This window comes from Eulemur rufifrons, chromosome 12 (genome assembly GCF_041146395.1).
Source record: "Eulemur rufifrons isolate Redbay chromosome 12, OSU_ERuf_1, whole genome shotgun sequence".
NCBI classification, from domain to species: domain Eukaryota; kingdom Metazoa; phylum Chordata; class Mammalia; order Primates; family Lemuridae; genus Eulemur; species Eulemur rufifrons.
The window spans coordinates 10,615,128-10,627,524 of NC_090994.1; the positions used below are offsets into that span (position 1 = coordinate 10,615,128).

The 12,397-nt window shown below is 46.2% G+C and overlaps 1 protein-coding gene across 3 annotated transcripts in view; it reads right to left on the bottom strand.

Annotated features, from left to right (window-relative positions):
- SH2D4A (SH2 domain containing 4A) overlaps positions 1 to 6,779 on the bottom strand; it is a 55,024-nt gene extending 48,245 nt beyond the window's left edge. For 2 of the 3 annotated variants that reach the window (XM_069484893.1, XM_069484891.1), the window contains exons 1-2: positions 6,385 to 6,439; positions 1,464 to 1,847 (exon numbers count right to left, since the gene is read on the bottom strand). In XM_069484893.1, coding sequence (XP_069340994.1) covers positions 1,464 to 1,644 — 181 coding nt within the window. In that variant the 5' untranslated portion in view covers positions 1,645 to 1,847; positions 6,385 to 6,439. Of the gene's footprint in view, positions 1 to 1,463; positions 1,848 to 6,384; positions 6,440 to 6,635 lie in introns of those variants that run through there. The other variant, XM_069484892.1, reaches the window with a different exon arrangement.
- Between the last annotated feature and the right edge of the window lie 5,618 nt (positions 6,780 to 12,397).

The following is a 12,397-nucleotide window of genomic DNA, read 5'->3' on the forward strand; positions in this document are numbered from 1 at the left end:
CATAAGTCATCACAAGGAGACCAATTCTGCAAACATGAGAAGCCCAAAGTCTAACAGGGTATCTGGGCCGTTGACTCTGGGGCAAGAACCCTCCAGCTCACACCACCATGTGTTACGTGCACAGTGAGCATGGCGCCCAGAAGAGGCCCAGTTATATCTGATAAACTCTGACTACAGAATACAAGGAGATGCATAAACCAGCTCAGAAAGACAAATGGATTATGCTTCAGTTTGGACGTGGTATTTGTTGAAGGAAAAATTCTGTTTTGGAGAGTGTAGAATTAGGTGAAATCCAACAGATCTGGGCATCTATTCGTGGTGTGACCTTGCATATATTACTTCTCTAAGTTTCTTCATCTATAAAAGAGGACAGTTAATACTGACCCTGCAGAAATTTTGTGAAGATTAGACATAATGTATTGTAAAAGTGCTTCACAAAGTGTCTCAAACAGCAGGTATTTAATAGCTGTTATTGATAAGGATAATATGTGGATACTTATATTCATATCCTTATTATAAAGGCTTCATTGAAAAACAGTTTTAATAAAAGACAGTGTAAGGTAAAGGTCGTTAAACTGACTTCCTTTTTGAATCTGTGCACATAGCAAGCATGCAAGTGAGACTGATTTTCTCAACCTCTGAAACCATGATTTTATAAACTTATCCCTGGTTTAATGAAAAGTGAGAAAACATTGGTCGTGAATGCCTCTGTAAGTGGCATGGAAAACTGCGCTGTGTTTTAACAACTTAGGTATTCATCTAGGACAAATTTTGCATGAAGGGGCAGTAAGAGAGGTGGGGAGAGGGAGGTTAATGTGTGCTTTACTGTATCTGTCCGTGAATATGCTTTAAGTCTTAGTGTACAAATAACTTCTCCCCTATGGTCTCAAAAGAACCCTCTTAAACTTCCAGGAATTCCTTCAGTCATGAAGAAGTACATCTGATTAAAAAAAAAAAAATAGTATGATTTTTTTCCTTATAGCAGTTCCTTACATTTTAAGAGGGGGCATCCTCCTCCTGGAAAAAAAGATAACTCAAAGAAAAATCCCTTCAGGTCTATGAAATGCAAACACAATTGCTATAAGGATGCCGATACAAGAACTTTGTGTTCTAGTAGTAGAATACTAGGCATCTACAACAGTAAGGGGAACAGAAACCTTCCTCAGTACCCCTCAAATCAAACCCTATCAGTGACTTTCTACTTCAGCGTAAGGTCAGTCTCGTTTCAAGTAAGATCTGCTTACAGCTGTGTCGCAACTCCATGGTGAATGCTGTGTGTGTGTGCGTGCGTGTGTGTGTGTGTGTGTGTGTGTGTAGACTTCAAGCTGATAAACTGCACTATTAGAATGTCAGTAATACTTAGGACTCATTGCACCTGCTTTGCTTGTGACCAGCGTGAACTTGTCAAAGCAAGCTGGGAGCTATTCTACCCACATTCACAGAAGCGACGTGGCTAAGTTTACCTTTCTTTGGTCTGGATTTCACTGGCAAGGACTCCTTTCTTTCCATTGCCGCTTCTCTTTCTTTCCATCGCCGGATCTGTTCCTCCCTCATCTTGAAGAACAGGATCTGTTTCTGTTCTTCGCTGAGCTCTGCCAGTAGATCGGGATCTATGTACATCTCGGCTAGTATCTGTTTCAGCATCTTCGCGGTTCTGGCGTCTTTTACACCTGCGGCAAAAGTTCCCGAAAATGGCTTCCAGCTGTGCCTCCACGTTGGCCTGCACCGGGTGTGCCCACAAACCTTCTCAAAGACTCACAATCCCAGCTGCTTGGGACAATAATTCCAGCAAACGGGCTCCAGAGACCTGGTACCGAATATCCTGTTCAAAATGCCGTCCACGGAACCTGCAAAGAGCAACAGTCTTAAATGAGGCAGTGTTAAAATGTGTGGACACGGCAAGGACGGGCTTATAAAGAAAGCTGGGAGGAGACACGGTATCAGTTTTCATTTCAGGGGAAAAGAAGAAAGGTTGAGGCACCCTTTGTTAAGGGTTTGTGTAACCTCTATCCCGTAACTGCCAAAGATACTGTATCAAAAAAACAAAACAAACCCCAACTTTGTACAGGTCACTCTCAGGGAAACAAAAAAACTAACAGAGGTTTGGCTCTTCTCCCAACTAAGCAAACATTACTACCACCGAGCCTAAGAACCACCAACTGTAAGGCTTAAAAAAGAAAGAAAGAAAAGTCACAAGAAGTAATTAAAAGCCTCTCTCCAAACCACCTGTTGCAAAAGAAAATATCATTTTTGAAATTTCACAGTTACCCTAAACCAAACCAAAACAGAGCCATGCTCAAGGAAGAACAAAAAAGAAATAAAAATGAGACTACAATGCAGCTTTTGCATCTTCCCTTAAAAGTGGCACTAAATAAACACAGTTATGTACTTTCATCTTCACAAAAGGACAGTGTCATTTCCAGACAACCTACTAGAGCCATGAAATCGGTACAGGTGCAGAGGAGAACATTCATGTATATTCTGGGAGGTCACGAGGTTTTAGGTGTACCTTTTCCAGATAAGCTAATTTAAAAAAAAAATCTAAATTTACAGACCAGATAAACTGGGGAATAAAGAGGTCACTAGGTTCCTAAAAAAAGATCCTTGATTTGTAAGAGTTTACTACAGGGATCCTTTAAAAAGAAGTCATGGGCCGGGCACAGTGGCTCACGCCTATATTCCTAGCACTCTGGGAGGGCAAGGCAGAAGGATCGCTTGAGTCCAAGAGTTCAAGACCAGCCTGAGCAAGAGCAAAACTCCATCTTTACAAAAAATAGAAAAATTATCCCGGCATGGTGACATGCACCTGTAGTCCCAGCTACTTGGGAAGTTGAGGTGGGAGGATCACTTGAGCCCGGGAATCTGAGGTTCCTGTGAGCTAGGCTGATGCCATGGCACTCTAGCCTGGGCAACAGAGTGAGACCCTCTCTCAAAAAAAAAAAAAAAAAAGAAAAAGAAAGAAAGAAAGAAAAAGAAGCCGTGGACTTGGGCTTATAGAGGAATTCACAGAGGTCTTACTGGGGCTGGCAAATTCCACTGAAGTCTCCTTCTACTTTACACATTTCTATTGGTTGATTTTAAAGAAAACTACCAAATCTTCATACTTTTATAATCAGAAAAAAATTATGCATATATTTCCATTCTGGAAAAAAAAAAACGCTTTGGTTTCAAAGTAATAGGATATACAAAAGTCTTACTGTGACTTTTCAGGATCACCTGCATTCTAAGAAATTGACCGATAATTTGGTGCTTACGATGCCTCAATAATCTCACCACCTAGCCATGTCCTCTCAAATATCTTGTTTCTCTACACTAAGTTCAAACACTCTCAAAACTTCAGACTAGTCCTTTAGTCCTACCATGGCCACAAAAATCCGCGCTCTTATTTCATTTACCTTATCATTCAGACGGCTAGATTTTTAAAGTTCCTCTCACAGCCTAAGGAGTCTTCCTCATCTTCCCCCTTGCAAAGCCATTTCCTGACTGATGCCAGTCTTTTGACACAAACATGCTCTGTAGCCAGGGTACCACAGCCTGGTGGCATACACAGCACTTGGATTCACTAAGTATTCATTATGCAGCAGGGGCCGTTTTTGAAGCTGCAACTATTCTTACCAACGGCAACCTCTAATCTTCTCCAGCACTCAACTACCGGAACTCAAATGGAACAAAATATTAAGAGACAATTTAAAAAGAGTGCAAAGCGGTGTCACCGACTCTAACTCAGAAGCGCACGCCTCTCCCAGCCCCCTTGCTCACTTTGTATTTTGCTTGGAGTTGACCCTCAAAGGCTGTGTAACAGCCACGGAACTGATATCTTATAATGATTTCTTAACTTTTGGATTCTAATAGCTTCTCAAGGGGTGGAGCCAGCTAAATCCACACGCTCCAAGATAAAGTGGTAAGAAACCCAAGGGAATGACTCCTTGACATTCCAGTAAACATCCTCGTGTGGGCACTTCTCATGACTGCCATGGTTGACTTTCACAAAAATAAAACACGTCGGAAAACGAGCAGCTCAGTTAGGTTTGTTCTGCTCTGTTCCCCATTCTGAATGGGGTGAATCCTATTCAAGGGATGGGTGGAGCCTAAAAATGAAAAACCTGAAAGTGCCAAAGTCACATTCCTCCCCCCACCCAGAGCACTCCTGGTAACAGAGCTAACACTTAACGTACCGGGCACCACCTTAAGCACTGTATATGCGTTAGTTAACTCACCTAACCTTCACAAAAACCCTTTGAGTTCATCACTATCCCCATTTTACTAATTAAGAAGACGGAGTACAGAAGGCCAGTAGCTAGAAAGTGGCGTAGTTGTGCAGTCTGGCTCTAAGTCTGCTCTACTGTCTGCCACAACACAGAAGCCTTGTGAGTTTGTGAGCCCAGAATCAGAACATTAGGATGTGGCGCCACGTGTGAAATTTCAGAATGAAGACCGGCAAATTCCTGCGGGAACGCAAAACTGCAGGTTCACAAACCTCACCCCAGTCAATTGGCGGCGATGAGCTTAGGAGAGGGCAGGTGTTGAAAACGCTCCACCTGGAAGGACAGCGAGGAGCTGTCACGCTGGCCCAGGTGTGCATGTTGTTTGCCTACTTTATTCACCCGCACTTAGTTACCTCAATTTCTCCTTTCACTTAGTCATCTACTTGGTCTCCACAATTTCCTCTTCCCAACCACCACGGGGAGCAGCATAAATAACACAGATGTGAAGAGTTTCACAGCACCTCTGTGATGAAATGCTCAAGCTCTTTCCTTCTTTCCGTTTTAATTTTGCTTTGTTTGGCCTTTTGTAGCAAACATGGATTTGCAGCACTGAAGTTAACTAGCCAATCATGAAGGAAAGACACTGGCCTTGGAGAATACTTGGGGACCCAACTGAGGACTATCTATGGTCTGGCTGATGGCTATGGGGGCCATCTGAGACTGCAGATTAACTCGCCCCCCAGCCCATTAACCCCACCCCAAGGCTTTAAGATGGAAACTCAAGCACGGCACAGTGCTCACAGGACAACCAGCAGGGACTCCAGCCTGCACGCCCAGCTCTGCCTCTCAAAAAGTGCTGGGATTCTGGGCCGCCACTTCGCTGCCCTGGACTCAGTTTCCACAACTGCAAAATGAAGGCCAGTTCAGTCTGAGAAGCTCCATGATTTCTGCACTATGCAATATAATCTGGTGTGAAGTTAAGAAGTAGAGCCAGGGTAAGGAGAAACAAATGAGGAAATTAACCAGGGTTTTCCCCACTTTCATTCCCCGACAGGACAAATAATCATTGCTGATTCAAACTCCAGTGGCTTTCCCCTAACACATTAAGTACACAACTAACTTCCAGTTATTCAAGATCCACTCAAGGAAAAGCTCTGCTAACTCGGCTTTCTTCTAGCACAGCAACTTTTAAGAGAGCAAAACAGCGCACACCTGCTATTTATTCCAAAAAACAATTCCTAAAGGGTCACAGGATCAGTTAAGTTTTCCACGATCCCATAGATTTGGCCTGATTCTCATACCTTCCACTGTTCTACAATTGTGGTTTTAATTCTACATTTTAAAAAATTATCTGCACTTTTTAATGACTGAGACATCTTGCTAAGTTTTGTAAATATATACTGTTCTTAAGAAGCTTGAAATTACCATACACATGGATTTACCTAGAAGATTCCACTCATATGCCAAATCTATGCCCATGTATACCTTCCACTTATTTATTTGCCTTTTAAAAATAGTTGTATCTAAGTCGTTTTTTGTATTACACAAGCAATCAAATAAAAGCCTTTTGGGAGATGAGAATGTGTTTAGAAGGTGCCGCTCTTGGTCCTTCTCTGAGACCCCTTCTCTGGGAAGGGAGGGACAACTCTGAGAAAACCTACAAACCGTGGCTCCTCAGGGTGCCTACTTGGCTGAGGAAGGTCACTGCCCACTGGGGACACGGGCTGGACCAGCCTTCCAGCGGAGGCCGAGGTCCTGGCCCACCGTGTCCCAACCCCACATGGGAGCCCCCCGGGTGTTGCCGGCGCCAGGGGAAGCGCAGCGGGGGTGCAACACGCGGGCGAGCTGGGTTCTCCGGGCGCAGGAGGGCCACAGGGTCCTGTCCCACCAGTGAGTGTGGGAGGCCGAGCCAGCCAGGCAGGCACAAGGCGCCCGGGCCGTGCTCCCACCCGAGTCCAGAAACTCCAGCCCGGCCCAGATCCTCGCAGCCAGCGCCCTGGCTTCCTGCCGGCGTCCGCACTAGCCGCGGGCGTGCACACCCCGCCCGGATCCCAGAACTTCCCCAAAGGACTCGCTGGTCCCCGCGGACGCCCCCGCCTCCCGCGGACGCCCCCGCCTCCCGCGGAGAAGGCCTCTGCCACCACCCCAAGCCCCCAGCCCCCTGGGGACCGCCACTCACCCAGCCGGCGGCTCCAGTCACCGGACACCCGACACCGGACACCGGCCGCGCGCCGCCGCCGCGCTCGCCGGCTCGGCCAGCACCTGAGCCCGCCCCGGGCGCGACGGGGGAGCGGGAGGGAGGGGCGCGCGGCGACCGGCCCGAGGCCTCCCGCCAGCCTGCCCGGCGCTGCGCCTCCCACGCGCCCCCGACACTCCCCACCCCCACACTCCTCTCTGGGCCTTCCCGCATCCCCTGCCCCCAGCACCTACCTGGGCAGGGTGACCCGAGCACCCGCCACGTCCAGCTGCGCCGCCAGCAGCTGTCGGGGAAGCGAGGGAGGGACGGGCAGAGGCGGCGCAGGCGGGCTGGGCGAACGCGGGCCGCGGCTGCGAACAGCGTCCCGCCGCGCCCACATGCCGGGGTGACTGGCTGGGCGCTCGCTCATGGCCACACCCGGCAGCCTGGACATTCTCCAGGGCCACTCGCCGGCTTGGCTGAGGCGCCCGGGCAGCTGGGGTCGCCTGCCCCGCGAGCGCCTCCCCTGCACGCTTAGTTAATGGGAGTGGGGTGTGCACTCTGCGCCGGCCCCGGGGGTCTGAGGGACATAGTCACATCCGCGGGGTGGCCCCGTCCCGCGCCACAGCTCGGGACTCCTTGCGAGGTGGAGTCCGCGGAAGTGGGCCCCGCAGGCCAAGGTTGCTCACCTCTGCGTCCTCACCCGTCTCTAGAGCTGAACTTTTTCCTTTCTTTTGTTGACATTAAGTAAATTATCAAACTCTGGGGCACTTATCAGCACAGGTGTGGCTTCGCAGGACAAGATGAAGGAGGAGAAAGGCTGGAAAGGTAGAGACGGAAAGCAGAGATGGGGAATAAATGGAAGAAACCTGCGGGAAAGGAAAGACGGGACAGGAATGGTGTGGACGGCAGCAGGCACAGGTTGGGTGGTGTCTGAGGACGCCAGGGAGGAACCACAGGCCACAAACAAGGATGGCTTGGAGGACATCCGCAGAAGCAGAGTGGAAAGTTTGGAAGGCGGTTTCCATCGTAGAGAAACATTCAGAACGAGTGGAGGAAAACGGCTTGCCTCGGGGAAGCCCAGACTGCAGGTGTTGGGAGAGGTGTAATAAACAGTGAGCAACAGTAGTCCTCTGACCGCCTGATTTATTGAGGAGCATGACCTGCTGGGTTCAAAAATAAAACGTTCCAGGCCAGGCGCGGTGGCTCACGCCTGTAATCCTAGCTCTCTGGGAGGCCGAGGTGGGCGGATCGTTTGAGCTCAGGAGTTCGAGACCAGCCTGAGCAAGAGCGAGACCCCATCTCTACTAAAAAATAGAAAGAAATTATATGGACAGCTAAAAATATATATAGAAAAAATTAGCCGGGCATGGTGGTGCATGCCTGTAGTCCCAGCTACTCGGGAGGCTGAGACAGGAGGATCGCTTAAGCCCAGGAGTTTGAGGTTGCTGTGAGCTAGGCTGACGCCACGGCACTCACTCTAGCCTGGGCAACAGAGTGAGACTCTGTCTCAAAAAAAAAAAAATAAATAAAACGTTCCCATACCTTCGTCTCTCCAGACTGCGGAAGATATGCAAAGTTACAGCGTTGGAGCTCGATCCTCCAGTGGTCGGGAAACAAGACCCAGCTGTTTAGGAACCGCTCCAGGGATCCGATCAGGGAAGAATTTCTGGTCTAGGGTTTAGTTCCCACAGCTACCTAAATGAATGGCTGTGTGGTGCGTTAGGCTGGAGTGTGATTTGTCCCCGGTCAGCTGCTGTGGCCAGCTCATAATGAATCCGAGCACTTCATGGGTAGACCAGCTGAAGAACTATTTAACATAAAGGTGGCTCATCAGCCAGTCAAAATGCCAGAGGACACTGGTGACTGCCAATTACTTGCCTCCACACTCAGTCTCTCCGCATGTCCTGACAAGTCCTTCTTCCTAATGGCTCTCATTATGCTATTAATCTCTCGCTACCTCAGTTTCCTCCTCTAGATAATGAGTGCCTATGTTAAGTTGTTGCAAAGGTTAAATGAGATAATATGTGTAAAGCGCTTAGAACAGTTCCTGGCATGTGGTGAGTGTTCAAACACATTAGGTCACGTTATTTCATACCACGTGCTACACTATAATTGCAGGTTCTTACCACCCCCACCTGGACTGTGAGTTTTGCCTACCATGTTACCTAGACTCCAAGTTATTCCCTGTGATCCCAACCTCCTGGTCTTAACACCCTTGTGTAGCTCCCTCCCACGTTGTACCACGTTGGTCTGTTTAACCCACAGAAGATGGGAGAAGTGATGGTATGCCACTTTGGAGATTAGGTTAAGAAACAGCCTATAGCTTCAGTCTTGGTCTCTATCTGTACCTCTCTCCCTGTCTCCACCCGTTCCCTATCCCGTCCCCCTTGGATCTTTCCAGGGGGGTTGGCATGAGCAACCCTATGGAGAGAAACAGAACCCCTGCCCACAGCCTCAGGAATGAGCTTGGAAGCCCCATTCATGCTTTCAGATGACTACAGCATTGGCCTATAGCTTCGTTGCAAATTCATGAGACCTCTCAACTAAGTCACTCTCAAATTCCTGCCCTACAAACATTGAGATAGTACATTTGTGTTGTATGAAGCCACTAAGTTTGGGGTAATTTGTTACACAGCAATAGATAACTAATCCACCTTTTCACTGGCCTTGATTCTAAGGCAGCTTTAGGTAGCTTTCATGGATGGAAAAATTACCTAGATAGCTTATTTCCAAAGATCCTGGGCCTCACTCCAGAGTTAAGAAATATAATATCTGCAGGGCCCAGGATCTGCATTTTGAACAATCATTCTAGGTGATTGGGTCAGGGATGGGGTTACAGATCATGCTTTTGGAAACTCTGCTCCAGCCTCTCCAGGACAGATATTTCTGAATGCAGTTGTCAAATTAATCTCTTTCCAGCCTGGGCAACATAGCAAGACCCCATCTACTGTGGGGAGGTACATGGGAGGACTCTGCATAGGGGCTGGCCACTGGCAAGTCAGAGACATGGACGATGGGAGTCCCTGCACATGTATTCAGGAAGGTTCTGCTGCACATTTTCTGCCAGTGCCCAGAGAAGCTAAATATCTATCTACTATGTACTAAAACTTGTGATGTATTATTTATTCACAGTAATGGATACTGAATCAAATAGCCTACATTTTAATGGACATGTTCTCTGATATTCCATTTAGAATGTTGCTTAGTAATCCTGCTGCCCAGGGTTCTTGAGTATATCACATTTGTACAACTATGGGGGTGCCAGGCCCAGAGACTACTGTGTGTAAGGCACCCCCTGAAGTTGTGCAACATGGCAGCCCGATTGCTGACAGAAAGAGAGGAGAACCACTTTGTACTTTTTCTAAGTTAAAGGTCAGTTTGTGTTTAAGTTCTACAAAAAGTGAAAATTGGCTTCAGATATTTTCTTTACAAAAGAAAATATTCATAGGATAAGCACTGATAAACATTTTTCTTGTCATATTTCATTATCAGCAACAGAAATCCCAAGCACTTTTTCAACTCTTAGAGAAGTTATACTCTTGTTCCACAGTGGATGTGAGTTAGAAGTGAAAGGAAAATATGAAAACACTTAAACTTTACTAAAAACTGATCAAATATCAAATCTCAGTCAATTCATCAAACATTTAAAAAATGTATTGAAGGTCTACTGCATTTTCAGCCTTTCGCCAGCAGTTAGATTTGATTTTCAACTGTGTTCAGTCCTTTATGACTCTGTGTGGGCCTTTATTTCTCCATCTTCATACCAATATAAACAATTGGTCTTCATATTCATCTTTGAATCAGTTAGATCACTCTGATATTTTAATGTTTTTCAGTGAATTACCTTTATGGAATTGTAACTCATGGAAAATCCGTGCTCTTGAGTTGCTCATAAGACATTCCTGGTTTCTCGTGTGTCTGTAATGCGTGGTCAGCAGCCTTTGGCCCAGAAGCACTGCTGACCTTAGGCTTGTGGGTGTAATTGGACAACCCTGCCCCAGGTGATATGGGATGTCTGTGATTGCCTGTGGTAACCAGGACTTTTTTTACAGTTCAAGCTATCTGAACGGAGAAGCAAACTCTTTCTAGAACTTGTCATTCCTTAGATCTTCCCAGGCAGCTTTGAATAGGTCTATTAGAGCTGATATTAACAAAACCAAAGTCTCATGTTTTCCTTGGACCAGATTCAGAATTGGGTTTCAATTTCCTAGCTCCTCTCTTAGGTGTGATCTTTGCAAAAAGTATCCAAATTCATTTTAGCTTTATAAGTGAGTACAGCAATAGTTCTCAAGCACATATTAAAGTAACCTAGGGAGATAATTTATTTTTTCCATTTGCCTGTTGCCCACTCCCCTTATTTGATCAGGATGAGATGGAACACAGACATCAGCAATTTTTCAAAACATTCAAGAAGATCCTAATGTGTGGCTAAGGTTGAGAACCTGTAAAATATATGGAAACAAAGTTAATTGGTTATGAAGGAGTAGTAATGGCAGCCCTTGGGCTTTATTAAAATATACTTGAGGCTGGATGTTCATATTCTTGATTCTGTTCTTGCAGTAAGTCCCATACCCAGCCTGGGATGGATGTTCCACCAAATCTACCTGTTACTTAATAGGGTAGGAATGGAATGAGATGCACGAGATAGTGTCTGGCTCATTACGGACGCTCAGCACATACATTGCGCTTCTTTCCTTCCTTTCATTGCTTGCTGGTTATGAATCCCTGATCTTCCCTCTGGGCCGTTAGTAGAGGAAAATGCTTCTCTCTGTGGCCCTGAAGACTCCCCCACCCACACCCACTGCATGACTCAGATGTCCTCAGTCAATTCCTTGTCTTTCCTGGCGCTAGCTTCAGCTTTGTCCCTTAGAACTCCTGCGTCCACCAAACCATTTCCCTCGGCTTTACTCTGTCTGCCTGATGACTTCTCTAATTGGAAGTTGAAATTCATTATGCCCTTGGGTAAAGTAAGACATTTTGCTCTCCCTCTAAGTGTATGTTTCAGTAAGAGCCAGCTCATGGCCTCAATGGTAAGTGCCATTGTTTAATTTAACTTTGGGACAGAGAGTTGGTTTTTACTGGCACGTTGGTATTTTAAGGACAAGGAAATGTACACAGCATTCAGTACAGCTCCTGGTGGAAGGACATGGCCAATAAATGATATATCATGCTACACAAATAGGGAGAGATGAAAGAGGGCAGACTGTCTGGACCCTTTGGAGAAAGGGGTGTGGATCCACATAGAATTTATATAGCTACACTCACCAACCCTCATTGGGAATGCACACTACATTCTTACAGGTCCTCATTAAAAGATAATAAATCATACAAGTTTTAGGGCTAGGAGGAATATAAACATGATCTGGATTTACTTTGCATGTGAGAAAAAAATGGAGGAAAAGGAAGGTTAAACATCATCGAACTGGTTAGTGGTATATTCAGAATTAAAACAAAGAGTTCTGAACACATAATCTTTACATCACAATTATCCTACATTAAGTTAACTGGCTCATTTACCCTACTGAAGTAAAATATAGACAGCCTCTCCTGGTTTCTTTTCTACCATAGAACATCTCTGTCTTTTGACTGACAGGCAGACGAGAGCTGTGTCCAGGGCTGCGCTAGTTCGAGGCTGGCTATGGGTGGACAGGACCCCGCTCCAGGCTTCACTCACGGTTTAAGACCTGCAGGTCACACGTCAAGCTTTTGCACCCTGAATGGAGAAAACAAAGCCAAAGCTGTGACTCCCTTTGAGTATAATAAACAGGTACTGATGGAAGAGCCAACCCATCCCAAGTGTTTCCATAGGTCAAATTCTGACCAAGGCAGGAAATATAAGGAAAAAGAGAGGGAAGGGACAATGGGGAGGGACAGAAAAATCAACACCAGAAAAATAAACAGAATGGAGGGAATTTTAAAAAATAAATATGAAATGTACTTGATGTTTTAAATGAGCTTTACTTTGCCTTTTGTGCTTTCCTGTGAAACCTCAAATCCATATTTCTTTCTTTTG